At 42.2% G+C, this 16,678-nt stretch overlaps 1 protein-coding gene across 2 annotated transcripts in view; it reads right to left on the bottom strand.

The window, feature by feature from the left end:
- The window catches only part of LOC139422953 (neuronal PAS domain protein 2), a 45,802-nt gene that overhangs the window by 15,899 nt on the left and 13,225 nt on the right, over positions 1–16,678 (bottom strand). For both annotated transcript variants that reach the window (XM_071174467.1, XM_071174466.1), the window contains exons 5-9: positions 15,884–15,975; positions 15,578–15,667; positions 13,174–13,294; positions 6,175–6,288; positions 4,518–4,636 (exon numbers count right to left, since the gene is read on the bottom strand). In XM_071174467.1, the coding sequence (XP_071030568.1) occupies positions 4,518–4,636; positions 6,175–6,288; positions 13,174–13,294; positions 15,578–15,667; positions 15,884–15,975 (536 nt within the window). The remainder of the gene's footprint in view (positions 1–4,517; positions 4,637–6,174; positions 6,289–13,173; positions 13,295–15,577; positions 15,668–15,883; positions 15,976–16,678) is intronic.

Raw genomic sequence — 16,678 nt, 5'->3', positions numbered from 1 at the left:
TTAAACACTGGAATGGTAGAAGTGCAAAAGATGGATGTGCAAGTAGAGATATTGTGGTGCAAAAGGAGCAAAATAAATAAATACAGTATGGGAATGAGGTAGATAGATGGGCTGTATACAGATGGGCTATGAGCAGATGCAGTGATCTGTGAGCTGCTCTGACAGCTGGTTCTTAAAGCTAGTGAGGGAGATGGGAATCTCCAGCTTCCGTGATTTTTGCAGTTCATTCCAGTCAGTGGCAGCAGAGAACTGGAAGGAAAGGCGACCAAAGGAGGAATTGGCTTTGGGGGTGACCAGTGAGCTATACCTGCTGGAGCGTGTGCTACGAGTGGCATGAGTTGGCATGATTTCTATTGTGCCCATGAACATTTGCAAGACTCATGAGGTAGAAGTACTGTTTATTTAATTAAATGTGTGGTTTCCTTTGTTCATATTGCTTGAGTTATGTCGGGGTTCTGTGTGTCTGTCATTCTGGTCATTCTGGTTGTGCGTAATATCTGCACAAGCGCCTCAGTGTGCATAGAAATAGGCTACGTGGCCTGCGCTCCACGCTCTGAAGTCAGAACAAGATAAAATGACTGTTCCATGTATGCACAGTGTTGAAATATCATTAATAATCATTAAGTCGGATTAATACGAATGTAACAATGGATGTGGAATTTTCCTTTTAAATTGTAGAACCAGTTTTATTGGTTTTAATTGCCAATTGGATAATTGTATGGTCTTGGGGGCCAAGTGCTTATTATGTAGGCCTACCTGTTTGAGCTCCTGTTAGACAGATTTACTTTCTCAAAAGGAGGCTGTATAGTCTTGCCCTCTATCTGTGTCAGTTCAGATAGGACAGGTTAACCCTGATACAGAGGCTATTTCGTTTGGGCTAATGCCTGTGTATATTTGGTAAATCTACATGTATATTTTGTACGATCTGGCGCTTTCACCATTGGATTACCAAGACCTGTAAATAAAATGTACACTCTGAGCACAACCTGCCTTGTTTTCTGCTGATGTCATGCCCTTACGACTGCTACATGTCCCTATTTTACACTTACAAATGCTAATCAAAATAATGAAAAGTGCTGTCTGGTGGCCTCAATAAATAGACAGAGATTTGTAGTTGAACAAGTCGTTGCATGTATAGATTTTTTTGTTACTTGACTTGAGACTTTGCTTGAAAACTTGTGACTCGACTTGACTTGCTCTTAGAATGCACGACTTGGACTTGACTCGAGTCTTGACCCGTTCTACTTGGGACTCGACTTGAGACTCAGACCTTGTGACTTGAGACTTGCTTGTGACTCGAATAATAGTGACTTGGTCACACCTCTGATAAGCCGTAATGGGCAGTCATTACCATCATGGGACTTATATGAATTGTTTTACTCAGTGTTGTTGCAGCATTCAACCCACGTAAAGCATAGTTCATTTAATGTCTAAAACAATTATCGAAACCGAAAACCTTTTTTAATAATCGAACTGACCTCAAAAAGCATTAAATCGCTCAGCACTAATCTACTAAATGTATAGTTCTGAGATATGGAGTATTATTCAAGTCCCAGATCTCAGAAGTGTTTTGTGATGTCTTCCTTTCATGACTCAATGCATCCCCTTACACGCAAATATGTTTGATTGGAAACTCAGTAATGTGTGATTGGATTGAGATAGAACCTTATAAAATCAAGTTCAAAGTTGCTGCGCAGATAGAACTTTCACATTAAAAAAATAAAAATGTCATCGTAAATAGATGTATTTTATTTTATTAAGAACACCTTCTCTTTTCATGACATAGACTGACCAGGTAAATTGAGGTGAAAGCTATGATCCCTTAATGATTTAACTTGTTAAATCCACTTCAAATCAGTGTAGATGAAGGGAATAAGCATTGAGACAATTGAGACATGGATTGTGTGTGTGCCTTTCAGAGGGTGAATGGGCAAGACAAAATAATTAAGTGCCTTTGAATGGTGTATGGTAGTAGGTGCCAGGAGCACCGGTTTGTGTCAAGAAGTGCAACGCTGCTGGGTTTTTCACGCTTAACAGTTTCCCGTGTGTATCAAGACTGGTCTACCACCCAAAGCACAACTATGGGAAGCATTGGGGTCAACATGGGCCAGCATGCCTGTGGAATGCTTTCGACACCTTGTAGAGTCCATGCCCCAAAGAATTGAGGCTGTTCTGAGGGCAAAAGGGGGGAGGGGTGCAATGTATGTCACGTGATGGATCATCAAAAGAGTAACTATGTGAATAACAAAAAAAAATCCCCAAAAAGTACAATTATTCCAAGGTCTGGTAAAAAAAAATATATATATTATTTTCCGTTTGCAAGTGAAACATGCAACCCAACCAGAAGTGACAAAAGAATAATATAATGATTCACAATGCAAAAAAACTCTTGTTTTGTCTTGTCATTCAAAGCAGTAGCAGTGCAGACGTGGTTTGTCGTCCTCTCGTTTACTTTTTGTATTTTTCGTCTTTTTTGTATATATATATTTCAATATATTTTAAATATCTTTTCCATTTTTAAATTAAATATACCTTCCGGTAACCCGCCTCACCCAATGTGACACGGATCCGCTATTTTTTAGACCTTATAGCCAGAACCTCCATCAGAAGCAAACCAGCTAATTAGCTACTAGCTATTTAGTCATTGTTAGCCACTGCTAGTTGCCTTTACCTTCTGCACAGACACCAGCTGTTTTTTTTAGCCTGGATAATACTTGCCAGCCTGCCAGTATCGGACTGTTTTCTCCACTACAACGCCGGATTCATTTCAAATCCCACCGTATCTTCTTCGCTGTGCAATCCGGTTTTCGAGCTGGTCATGGCTGCACCTCAGCCATGCTCAAGGTACTAAACGTAATCATAACCGCCATCGATAAAAGACAGTACTGTGCAGCCATCTTCATCGACCTGGCCAAGGTTTTCGACTCTGTCAATCACCTCATTCTTATCGGCAGACTCAGCCTTGGTTTCTCAAATAACTTCCTCACCTGGTTCACCAACTACTTCTCAGACAGAGTTCAGTGTGTCAAATCAGAGGGCCTGTTGTCCGGACCTCTGGCAGTCTCTATAGGGATACCACAGGGTTCAATTCTCGGGCCGACTCTTTTCTCTGTATATATCAACGATGTCGCTCTTGCTGCGGGTGATTCCCTGATCCACCTCTACGCAGACAAAACCATTCTGTATACATCTGGCCATTCTTTGGACACTGTTAACTAACCTCCAAGCGAGCTTCAATGCCATACAACACTCCTTCCGTGGCCTCCAATTGCTCTTAAACGCTAGTAAAAACCAAATGCATGCTTTTCAACTGTTTTCTGCCCACACCCGCCCGCCCAACTAGCATCACTACTCTGGACGGTTCTGAATTAGAATATGTGGACAACTACAAATACCTAGGTGTCTGGCTAGACTGTAAACTCTCCTTCCAAACTCATATTAAACATATCAAATCCAAAATTAAATCTAGAATCGGCTTCCTATTTCGTAACAAAGCCTCCTTCACTCACTCACGCCGCCAAACATACCCTCGTAAAACTGACTATCCTACCGATCCTTGACTTCGGCGATGTCATTTACAAAATAGCTTCCAATACTCTAGTCAGCAAACTAAATGCAGTCTATCACAGTGCCATCCATTTTGTCACAATAGCCCCTTATACCCCCCACCACTGCGACATGTATTCTCTAGTCGGCTGGCCCTCGCTACATATTCGTCGCCAGACCCACTGGTTCCACATCATCTATAAGTCTATGCTAGGTAAAGCTCCGCCTTATCTCAGCTCATTGGTCACGATAACAACACCCGCCCGTAGCACGCACTCCAGCAGGTATATCTCACTGGTCATCCCCAAAGCCAACACCTACTTTGGCCGCCTTTCCTTCCAGTTCTCTGCTGCCAATGACTGGAATGAATTGCAAAAATCGCGGAAGCTGGAGACTTATATTTCCCTCACTAACTTTAAACATCAGCTATCTGAGCAGCTAACCGATCGCTGCAGCTGTACATAGCCCATCTGTAAATAGCCCACCCAATCTACCATCCCCATATTGTTTTTATTTACTTTTCTGCTCTTTTGCACACCAGTATTTCTACTTGCACATCACCATCTGCTCATCTATCACTCCAGTGTTAATTTGCTAAATTGTAATTACTTCGCTACCATGGCCTATTTATTGCCTTACCTCCTCACGCCATTTGCACACACTGTATATAGACTTTCTTTTTTTCTCTATTGTGTTATTGACTGTACGCTTGTTTATTCCATGTGTAACTCTGTTGTTGTTTGTGTCGCACTGCTTTGCTTTATCTTGGCCAGGTCACAGTTGTAAATGAGAACTTGTTCTCAACTAGCTTACCTGGTTAAATAAAGGTGAAATAAAAAAAAATAAAAAAATGAAATACATGGCTTTTCAAAATGTATTATTTTCTTCTTCCTCTTTACAAGGTAATATAAAACATCTGTATGTTCTCAAATGGAATCAGCAAAGATTTAGCAAAAGAAACACGATCTTACCTTTAAAAACTGCGGAGTGACTAATCGTACAGTGGCAACAAGGCAGACCTGCTCTTCCAGTGATGACTGCAGGGTTCTTGGTAATGTCAACTCAAACCCGTTACAAGAGGAAGTAGGCACTGAGTCAAACAACAGAAACAGTCACTCAATACCTCCCCAGAGGATGAATGTAGGCATAGCAACAATTCATTTGGTGCATTACAACAGTATAGTATAGACACGAGGAGTGATTATCATCAACCCCAAACAGGTATATCTGTTACAAGAGAAGTGTGTGCTGGGGATTTTGCCCTTTAATCACACACTCATTTGAGAAAGGAAAATCAGCAGGACTGTGGCCCCTGAAGACTGTGGTAGTGATCCCCAGCTGAGGGTCGGGCAATGGCAAATCAGGCAATAAATATTTGATTAGCAGTGACTGGAGTTATTCTACGAGCCAAATAACTTTACATAACCGTTCCATCTCACCACACTCTGCCTTTCCATCTCACCACACTCTGCCTTTCCATCTCACCACACTCTGCCTTTCCATCTCACCACACTCTGCCTTTCCATCTCACCACACTCTGCCTTTCCATCTCACCACACTCTGCCTTTCCATCTCACCACACTCTGCCTTTCCATCTCACCACACTCTGCCTTTCCATCTCACCACACTCTGCCTTTCCATCTCACCACACTCTGCCTTTCCATCTCACCACACTCTGCCTTTCCATCTCACCACACTCTGCCTTTCCATCTCACCACACTCTGCCTTTCCATCTCACCACACTCTGCCTTTCCATCTCACCACACTCTGCCTTTCCACTCACCACACTCTGCCTTTCCATCTCACCACACTCTGCCTTTCCATCTCACCACACTCTGCCTTTCCATCTCACCACACTCTGCCTTTCCATCTCACCACACTCTGCCTTTCTGCATCTCACCACACTCTGCCTTTCCATCTCACCACACTCTGCCTTTCCATCTCACCACACTCTGCCTTGCCTTTCCATCTCACCACACTCTGCCTTTCATCTCACCACACTCTGCCTCTGCCTTTCCATCTCACCACACTCTGCCTTTCCATCTCACCACACTCTGCCTTTCCATCTCACCACACTCTGCCTTTCCATCTCACCACACTCTGATGACCTTACTACGTCATTATGCCATTCAAACGACTGGAAGTCCAAAATTTAAAAAAGTATGGAAATATCCAAAAGTCCGAAGCATAATTTCAGACGAGGGAAACATTTCCTCATACGTCTAATTTTCCAGTCATTTAGCCAGGTATTTGAAAAGTGATCAACAATGAGATATGCAGTTCTGAAACGGTTTTATAACCTGTTTGATTTTCTGTCTGTTTTATGTTTCAAGTAAGTTTTTATGACATAACATCCCCATTCTAATATTCAATAGAATGCAGAGTTTGGCCTTATTAATATAACTAGATGGTTTACTGTCCATTCATCAGGTTGAAGCTTGGTCAGTAGTTGTAGATGTAATGGCACATAAAATACACATGATCATAGAACAATAGTTCTGGCAGTTGAAAGGGAAAGTCATTTCTGTTGTTATGCGAGTATGTCAAGGAAACAAAGATTTGGGAACTAAAACATTGCACAACTTTAAAATGTCAAGCGAGCTCAGGATAGAATAACAGAACACTCACCATTGTTATGAAACTTGAAATCTCCTACAAATTTCACGTACTCATATGTAGGGGGTTCCTTTGGGTCGATGTTTCCTCTGGCTAAATGACAGCAGAACTCAATGTGTGTCTTACCTGTAAAGAAAATACCAAATGGAAGTTAGCTGCAGTGTCCTCAACAAAACACAATGCTTTTTCCATCATCATGAAGAAAAATAAAGTAAGAAAAATTATTTACTGACAAAGCGAATAACCTATTTTCAGTGTGTATTTACACACTCTATTGGCACTTCTTTTTCATATAAATCATCTTGAAGTCTTCATGGTGCAACATGATAAATTCGTTTCAAATAGGTTGAAATTTTATGTAAGAGCCTTGGATAAAACTCTGACAGAGTAAATCTCAGAGAAAAGAATGATGACAATAATTATTTTGCCATTACAACTTCTGCTCCTAACAACCACTGACAGCTCAGACGTTTTGGCTTTTCTCTCATGGCTGGAAATCAGCACACAGCTCCCAGTAAATGGCATTGAACCCAGCATAGTTTGTCTCAGTTGTCATGGGATGGCTCAGCAGTGTTGTTCCTACAGACGAGGCTTCACTTGGCAGGGGAATGAGACCAGTGGTGGGAGAGGAAGAGGGGGAGTATGTCACTGAGCCATCGACACACTAAAACTGTGCACTGATGATGTTCTAAATACTCGTCAATCAGACACAATGTCACAGTCACACAGAATGTCTGAATACAGTCATCCCATTTTCTACAGAATCCATGGCTCCGTTTAAACGGGTTACCTTTGCGGAAGAGAATGCCTCCGCGGACTTCTGTCAGAGCACTAGCTCAGACATACTGTACACACTGAGGGGACTCACTGTGTTAATGTTCTACTAATCCTCCAAAGCCAATGTGTGGCTCTTCATTACACTAAAAATAGAGCATTGTGGCATTGTCAGGAGGCTGGGAATACCAGTGGCCCTGTGCCATTCAAACTGAGATATACAGTGCATTCGGAAAGTATTCAGACCCCTTCCCTTTTTCCACATTTTGTTACGTTAATATAACCCATAATATCAAAGTGAAAGCTGTTTTTTTAATAGAAATTTTAGCAAATGTATTACAAATTAAAAAAACTGAAATATATTATTTACATACAGTACCAGTCAAAAGTTTGTACATACCTACTCATTTAATGTTTTTTCTTAATATTTTACTATTTTCTACATTGTGGAATAATGGTGAAGACATCAAAACTATGAAATAACACATGGAATCATGTAGTAACCAAAAAAGTGTTAAACAAATCAAAACATTTTATATTTGAGATTCTTCAAAGTAGCCACCCTTTGCCTTGATGACAGCTTTCGTGTGGAAACTTAGCATTCTCTCAACCAGCTTCATGAGGTAGTCACCTGGAATGGATGAAAACGAACAGGTGTGCCTTGTTAAAAGTTAATTTGTGGAATTTCTTTCCTTCTTAATGCGTTTGAGCCAATTAGTTGTGTTGAGACAAGGTAGGGGTGGTATAAGAGATGGTACTTCACCAAATAGAGCTAAGTCCATATTATGGCAAGAACAGCTCAAATAAGCAAAGAAAAACGACAGTCCATCAATACCTTAAGACATGAAGATCAGTCAATACGGAACATTTCAATAACTTGAACGTTTCTTCAAGTGCAGTCACAAGAATCATCAAGTGCTATGATGAAACTGGCTCTCATGAGGACCGCCACAGGAAAGGAAGACGGAGAGTTACCTCTGCTGCAGAGGATAAGTTCATTAGAGTTACCAGCCTTAGATTGCAGCCCAAATAAATGTTTCACAGAGTTCAAGTAACAGACACATCTCAACATCAACTGTTCAGAGGAGACTGTGTGAATCAGGCCTTCATGATCGAATTGCTGCAGCGAAACCACTACTAAAGGACACCAATAATAAGAAGAGATTTGCTCGCACCAAGAAACACGAGCAATGGACATTAGACTGATGTAAATCTGTCCTCTGATGAGTCCAAATTTGAGATTTTAGATTCCAAACGCCGTGTCTTTGTGAAACAGACGCAGAGTAGATGAACGGATGATCTCCGCATGTGTGGTTGCCACTGTGAAGCATGGAGGAGAAGGTGTGATAGTTTGGGGTGCCTTGCTGGTGACACTGTCAGTGATTTATTTACAATTCAAGTCACACTTAACCAGCATGGCTACCACAGCATTCTGCAGTGATACACCATCCCATCTGGTTTGCACTTAATGGGACTTTCACGTGTTTCTCCACAGGACAACAAACCAGAACACCTCCAGCCTGTGTAAGGGCTATTTTACCAAGAAGGAGAGTGATGGAGTGCTGCATCAGATGACCTGGCCTCCAAAATCACCCGACCTCAACCCAATTGAGATAGTTTGGGATGTGTTGGACAGCAGAGTGAAGGAAAAGCAGCCAACAAGTGCTCAGCATATGTGGGAACTCCTTCAAGACTGTTGGAAAAGCATTCCTCATGAACCTGGTTGAGAGAATGCCAAGAGTGTGCAAAGCTGTCATCAAGGCAAAGGGTGGCTACTTTGAAGAATATGAATAATATAAAAATAATATAGAATATAAAATATGTTATTAACACTTTTGGTTACTACATGATTCCATATGTGCTAATTAATAGTTTTGATGTCTTCACTATTATTCTACAATTTAGAAAACACTAAAAATAAAGAAAAACCCTTGAAAGAGTAGGTGTGTCCAAACTTTTGACTGGTACTGTAAGTATTCAGACCCTTTGCTATGTGACTCGAACTTGAGCTCTGGTGCATCCTGTTTCCATTGATCATCCTTGAGGTATTTCTACAACTTGACTGGAGTCCACCTGTGGTAAATTCAGTTGACTGGACATGATTTGGAAAGGCACACACCTGTCTATATAAAGGTCCCACAGTTGACAGCGCTCGTCAGAGCAAAAACCAAGACATGAGGTCGAAGGAATTGTCCGTAGAGCTCTGAGACAGGATTGTGTCGAGGCACAGATCTGGGGAAGGGTCCCCGGGAACACGGTGGCCTCCATCATTCTTAAATGGAAGAAGTTTGGAACTATCAAGACTCTTCCTAGAGCTGGCCGCCTGGGAAAACTAAGCAATCAGGGGAGAAGGGCCTTGGTCAGGGAGGTGACCAAGAAACCGATGGTTACCCTGACAGAGCTCCAGAGTTCCTCTGTGGAGATGGGAGAAACTTCCAGAAGGACAACCATCTCTGAGGCACTCCACCAATCAGGCCTTTATGGTAGAGTGTCCAGACGGGAGCCAGTCCTCAGTAAAAGGCACATGACAGCCTGCTTGGAGTTTGCCAAAAGGCACTGAAAAAGGCGCTGAAAAACATCCCCACAGCATGATGCTGCCACCACCATGTTTCCCTGTAGGGATGGTGCCAAGATTTAACTCTTTGGCCTGAATGCCAAGCGTCACATCTGGTGTAAACCTGGCACCATCCCTATGGTGAAGCATGGTGGCAGCATCATGCTGTGGGGAGGTTTTACAGAGGCATGGACTGAGAGACTAGTCAGCATCAAGGGAAAGTTTAACGGAGCGAAGTACAGAGAGATCCTTGATGAAAACCTGCTCCAAAGCGCTCAGGACCTCACACTGGGGTGAAGGTTCACCCTCCAACAGGACAACAACCCTAAGCACACAGCCAAGACAACGAAGGAGTGGCTTTGGGACAATTCTCTGAATGTCCTTGAGTGTTCCAGCCAGAGCCCGGACTTGAACCCGATCGAACATCTCTGGAGAGACCTGAAAATAGCTGGGCAGCGACGCTCCCCATCCAACCTGACAGAACTCGAGAGGATCTGCAGAGAAGAATGGGAGAAACTCCCCAAATACAGGTGTGCCAAGCTTGCAGAGTCATAGCCAAGAAGACTTGAGGCTGTAATTGCTGCAAAAGGTGGTTCAACAAAGTACTGAGTTAAGGGTCTGAATACTTATGTAAATGATATAATTCAGATTTGTATTTTTAATACATTTGCAAACATCTGTATAGAATGACACACACATTTGGGATTTAAAGTGCAAAGGAAAAAAGGTTCCTTATTAAACCAAGAATGATATCATCGCTCCATTATTACACATATCTAACGGGATTAAATTAAGTAAAATGCTTCCTCTGTGGTACCATAAGCTCCGAGTCAAGTATCTGAGTTCACTTATCCAAGAGTAGCTAGGCGTTCATAAGTACCTGAGAGCTCCTTTGTCCTCAGGTGGGAGTGCAGTGCACATAATGTATGTATTAGTGATGAACACTCAACTCAGCGCAACAAACATTCCCATAGCTATTCTTCAACAGAATGATAGTAGCACATCAACCAAGAAGATGGCTGACTTCCAAAACTATTTGTGTGTTGAGCAGGAGAAGGAAAGAAAGGAGATGAAAGATAAATGCAGGAATTGCCTGTTAATGAGGCTAGGATAAAATTATGATTATTCCAGACACAGTAGTGTCTACAATAGTTTTCTATGCTTTGTATTCCTATAGTTCTAAACATAGACCTAGATGATTCCACATCAGTCTCTTTCTCAGAAGAGAACAATTGTAGCATGGGATTAAGCTCAGTGTCTCGAGCCCTAGATACAGTATTACTGAAGCTACAGTGATTAAAACTCCTAACTGCTAGGCTAACTACTATTATTAGCTAAAGGACTAATCATAGGACCACAGTGTCCAGCAATCCAATAAACTGGCAGCACCAAACATGGCAACCTGCCCTATATTCACGGTCAATTCAGTATCAGGACTGCAGGGCAGAGGTGTGAGGTTCAGTACAGTAGAGTGTGAATTCCTAACACACAGAGGAATTAGTCATGTAAATACAATAGAACTGGATGAATGCCTACAGGAGAGATTTAACACTTTGTCAAACAGAATCTTTCCCAATGCTGGCATAAAATTGCTGTTTGTGTTGAAGGCTGTGGCGTGTGACTGTTGGGCCACTGCATGGTTTGATGTATAATTCATGGGGATATCACTCATAAAAGTGAAATAGCCAACATCAAAAGAAATAAAAGGTCACCACAGCCCTGTTCATTGCTGCAGTGCATTCAATTAAGCAAAACAAAGCACAGCTACAGGACAAAATAGGAGGCTGGTACAAATGCTTATGAATAATTGTTCTGCAACATAATGCCAATAAGAAAAACAAAGCATTACTAACTTCCATTCAGTGACCCTAGTTTGGACCTGTGGATGAACAACAATATAATTAAAGTGTAAATGTTGGTTAAATGCCACCCATAATATTTATGTAAAATCTCATTAATATGGTGATGGACTCTCTGATTATACAGCACAGATTACTTGGATTCTTGGTGTCATCACCAAGAGTGATGCCCACCTATAATTTAGCCCAAACAACTACCTCTTTCCCTACTGTATTTATTGTATTTTATTTATTTATTTATTTATTTAGCTCCTTTGCACCCCATTATTTTTATTTCTACTTTGCACATTCTTCCACTGCAAATCTACCATTCCAGTGTTTTACTTGCTATATTGTATTTACTTTGCCACCATGGCCTTTTTTTTGCCTTTACCTCCCTTATCTCACCTCATTTGCTCACATCGTATATAGACTTGTTTCTACTGTATTATTGACTGTATGTTTGTTTTACTCCATGTGTAACTCTGTGTCGTTGTATGTGTCGAACTGCTTTGCTTTATCTTGGCCAGGTCGCAATTGTAAATGAGAACTTGTTCTCAACTTGCCTACCTGGTTAAATAAAGGTGAAAACATTTTGTTTAAATACAAGAGTCCAAGACACTCGGAGATAGGTAAGAACATTTCAAACGTCTCATCAAACAACACTATTGTGAAATACACAGACATCTCTATCCAGACATCTCCTAAGCTAAGCATCCCTGGTGATGCCAGAGCTGGAGATCGACCCAGTACTGATTGACTGACAAGGAAAAATGGGTTCAGACCTGAGGGAGTGAAGAGGAAAGATGGGTTCAGTACTGAGGGGGTGAAGAGGAAAGATGGGTTCAGTACTCTGGGAGTGAAGAGGAAAGATGGGTTCAGTATGGAGGGAGTGAAGAGGAAATATGGGTTCAGTACTGAGAAAGAAAGATGGATTTAGTACTGATGTAGAAAAGAGTTAAGATGGGTTCAGACCTGAGGGAGTGAAGAGGAAAGATGGGTTCAGTACTGAGGGAGTGAAGAGGAAAGATGGGTTCAGTACTAAGAAGGAAAGATGGGTTCAATGAGGGAGTGAAGAGGAAAGATGGGTTCAGTATTGAGGGAGTGAAAAGGAAAGATGGGTTCAGTACTGAGGGAGTGAAGAGGAAAGATGGGTTCAGTACTGAGGGAGTGAAGAGGAAAGATGGGTTCAGTACTGAGGGAGTGAAGAGGAAAGATGGGTTCAGTACTGAGGGAGTGAAGAGGAAATATGGGTTCAGTATGGAGGGAGTGAAGAGGAAATATGGGTTCAGTACTGAGGGAGTGAAGAGGAAAGATGGGTTCAGTACTGAGGGAGTGAAGAGGAAATATGGGTTCAGTATGGAGGGAGTGAAGAGGAAATATGGGTTCAGTACTGAGGGAGTGAAGAGGAAATATGGGTTCAGTACTGAGAAAGAAAGATGGAATTAGTACTGAGGTAGAAAAGACGAAAGATGGGTTCAGTACTAAGAAGGAAAGATGGGTTCAGTACCGAGGGAGTGAAGAGGAAATATTGGTTCAGTACTGAGGGAGTGAAGAGGAAATATGGGTTCAGTACTAAGAAGGAAAGATGGGTTCAGTACTGAGGGAGTGAAGAGGAAATATGGGTTCAGTACTGAGGGAGTGAAGAGGAAATTTGGGTTCAGTACTGAGAAAGAAAGATGGGTTCAGTACTGAGGGATTGAAGAGGAAAGATGGGTTCAGTACTAAGAAGGAAAGATGGGTTCAGTACTGAGGGGGTGAAGAGGAAATGTGGCTTCAGTACTGAGGGAGTGAAGAGAAAATATGGGTTCAGTACTGAGGGAGTGAAGAGGACTAAATACTCACTGTCTAGGAAGTCAGCAGAGATGGGGTCAGTCATCAGCATGTGGGATGATAGCAGCTTATAGACCTCCCCATGCTCACGCTCAGGGAGAAAGTTCAAGATATTTTGGTCCACCATATCTGACTGATACAAAAGGATAAAAGGTGGGAACGTCAGTGTCTATGGCCCATCATTGTCCATGCACATGTCATATCACAGTCATATTATAAGATACGGTATTACATACCATACATAGTTAGTGTCCCAATTGCAATAATGTATACACTGATTTGAATTAGTATATTTAGATCATAAAGTAATTTTTTGTGGGTACTTTTTTTACCCCTTTTTTCTCCCTAATTGGTAGTTGGTAGACACACTGTTCGCTTAACCCGGATGCCAGCCGCACCAATGTGTCGGAGGAAACCGTACAGCTGGCGACCGAAGTCAGCGTTCATACACCCGGCCGCCACAAGGAGTCGCTAGAGAGCAATGGGACAAGAACATCCCAGCCGGCCAAACCCTCCCCTAACCCGGATGACGCTGGGCCAATTGTGCGCCGCCTCATGGGTCTCACGGTCACGGCCGGCTGCGACACAGCTCGGGATCGAACCCGGATCTGTAGTAACGCTTCTAGTACTGCGATGCTGTGCCTTAGACCATTGCGCTACTCGGGAGGCCTTGGAAGATTAACGTTTAACGCATGATACAATCAGAAATCTATATAATCTATATCCTTGTTTACTGTGCAGCTCTTTTAATATACAGTGGGGAGAACAAGTATTTGATACACTGCCGATTTTTCAGGTTTTCCAACTTACAAAGCACGTAGAGGTCTGTAATTTTTATGATAGGTACACTTCAACTGTGAGAGACGGAATCCAAAACGAAATTCCAGAAAATCACATTGTATGATTTTTAAGTAATTAATTTGCATTTTATTGCATGACATAAGTATTTGATAAATCAGAAAAGCAGAACTTAATATTTGGTACAGAAACCTTTGTTTGCAATTACAGAGATCATACGTTTCCTGTAGTTCTTGACCAGGTTTGCACACACTGCAGCAGAGATTTTGTCCCACTCCTCCATACAGACCTTCTCCAGATCCTTCAGGTTTCGGGCTGTCGCTGGGCAATACGGACTTTCAGCTCCCTCCAAAGATTTTCTATTGGGTTCAGGTCTGGAGACTGGCTAGGCCACTCCAGGACCTTGAGATGCTTCTTACGGAGCCACTCCTTAGTTGCCCTGGCTGTGTGTTTCGGGTAGTTTTCATGCTGGAAGACCCAGCCACGACCCATCTTCAATGCTCTTACTGAGGGAAGGAGGTTGTTGGCCAAGATCTCGCGATACATGGCCCCATCCATCCTCCCCTCAATACGGTGCAGTCGTCCTGTCCCCTTTGCAGAAAAGCATCCCCAAAGAATGATGTTTCCACCTCCATGCTTCACGGTTGGGATGGTGTTCTTGGGGTTGTACTCATCCTTCTTCTTCCTCCAAACACGGCGAGTGGACTTTAGACCAAAAAGCTCTATTTTTGTCTCATCAGACCACATCACATGACCTTCTCCCATTCATCCTCTGGATCATCCAGATGGTCATTGGCAAACTTCAGACGGGCCTGGACATGCTTGAGCAGGGGGACCTTGCGTGCGCTGCAGGATTTTAATCCATGACGGCGTAGTGTGTTACTAATGGTTTTCTTTGAGACTGTGGTCCCGGCTCTCTTCAGGTCATTGACCAGGTCCTGCTGTGTAGTTCTGGGCTGATCCCTCACCTTCCTCATGATCATTGATGCACCACGAGGTGAGATCTTGCATGGAGCCCCAGACCGAGGGTGATTGACCGTCATCTTGAACTTCTTCCATTTTCTAATAATTGCGCCAACAGTTGTTGCCTTCTCACCAAGCTGCTTGCCTATTGTCCTGTAGCCCATCCCAGCCTTGTGCAGGTCTACAATTTTATCCCTGATGTCCTTACACAGCTCTCTAGTCTTGGCCATTGTGGAGAGGTTGGAGTCTGTTTGATTGTGTGTGTGGACAGGTGTCTTTTATACAGGTAACGAGTTCAAACAGGTGCAGTTAATACAGGTAATGAGTGGAGAACAGGAGGGCTTCTTAAAAAAAACTAAAAGGTCTGTGAGAGCCGGAATTCTTACTGGTTGGTAGGTGATCAAATACGTATGTCATGCAATAAAATGCTAATTAATTACTAAAAATCATACAATGTGATTTTCTGGATTTGTGTTTTAGATTCCGTCTCTCACAGTTGAATTGTACCCATTATAAAAATTACAGACATGCTTTGTAAGTAGTAAAACCTGCAAAATTGGCAGTGTATCAAATACTTATTCTCCAACCTGTACATGAATATTAAGTTACAAAGAACAATGCTGTTACGAGCTAGATCAGCCTAACTCTCACTCACCGGTAAATGGGCAATGAGTGAAGACACGCTGTCGGACACATATATAATGTTTCCATCTGTAGTTAGTGCTATGAGGAAACCGTCTAAAGCCTGTGGAAGGAAAACAAAGTGATTATTCTAATACCAGCAACTATAATTGTTGTGTGCTACATTTGTTTCAGAGGTGCATCATGGGTAATGCTGGTGCTGGCGTACAGCGGTTCATCAGGATGTCAAAATACAGTATTCCTTCCAGTACAAGTGAAGGATGTCCTTTGGCTTTATTTAATATCTGAGGAGATTAACGTGGTGCTAAGCTGATTTTACCTCCAGCATCAACTGGGTGAACTCCTCATTACTGAGGAACGAAGGCTTCCAGTCCTGCCGGATCTCACACGACTCGGTCTGTGCTGTGATTTCTGAAATAGAGGATAAGGCCAAGTATAGGGGTTAGAAAGATCTGTTAGCACTACACTACTGCTGTCCCCGACAAAAATAAATCTTGGTCGACCAAGAATCATCTGTTTTTTTCAACCAATCGATTTGTTAAAATTTTAAAATGTGTATTTTTAGACACATCCTATGTGTTTTAATCAAATCAACTACATGCACTGAGCTTGTCTGATGCTTTAAGCAAACTGTTTGATTCAATAATTAAGACACACTCGTGACTCGTTTGACCGCAGTTGATTTGAATGTGCCGGGCCTGGCTCAGACTTGCTGAGCCGTGTTAAAAAAAACTGTGAGTGACTGTGTGACTAGCACCTATTGTCTCTTTCTCCAGCCTGCTGCAGCAACCACCACAGAACATCAACAGTGTGTATCACGCTGTTCGTGTTGCTGAAGCTGCAACATAATTACATCCATTTCTGACTGAAAAGTTATGTTACCAAAATCTCTCATTGGTTTAGGAAAAACATTCCCTATTCCCTCAACCGTTGCTCTCTTTACGTGACACATGTACGCATCACATGCACGTAACCAATAGGACCTGGCCTATAACATATCATAATCACATCAATAAATGGGTTAATACACAACTCTGAACACAGTAACAAGTGACAGCAAATCAGATGCAGAGGACGTGACAAATAAACTCGAATTGAGGGAATGTTTACTGGT

Source organism: Oncorhynchus clarkii, chromosome 12 (genome assembly GCF_045791955.1).
Source record: "Oncorhynchus clarkii lewisi isolate Uvic-CL-2024 chromosome 12, UVic_Ocla_1.0, whole genome shotgun sequence".
NCBI lineage: Eukaryota > Metazoa > Chordata > Actinopteri > Salmoniformes > Salmonidae > Oncorhynchus > Oncorhynchus clarkii.
This window is presented reverse-complemented; position numbering and strand designations above follow the sequence as displayed.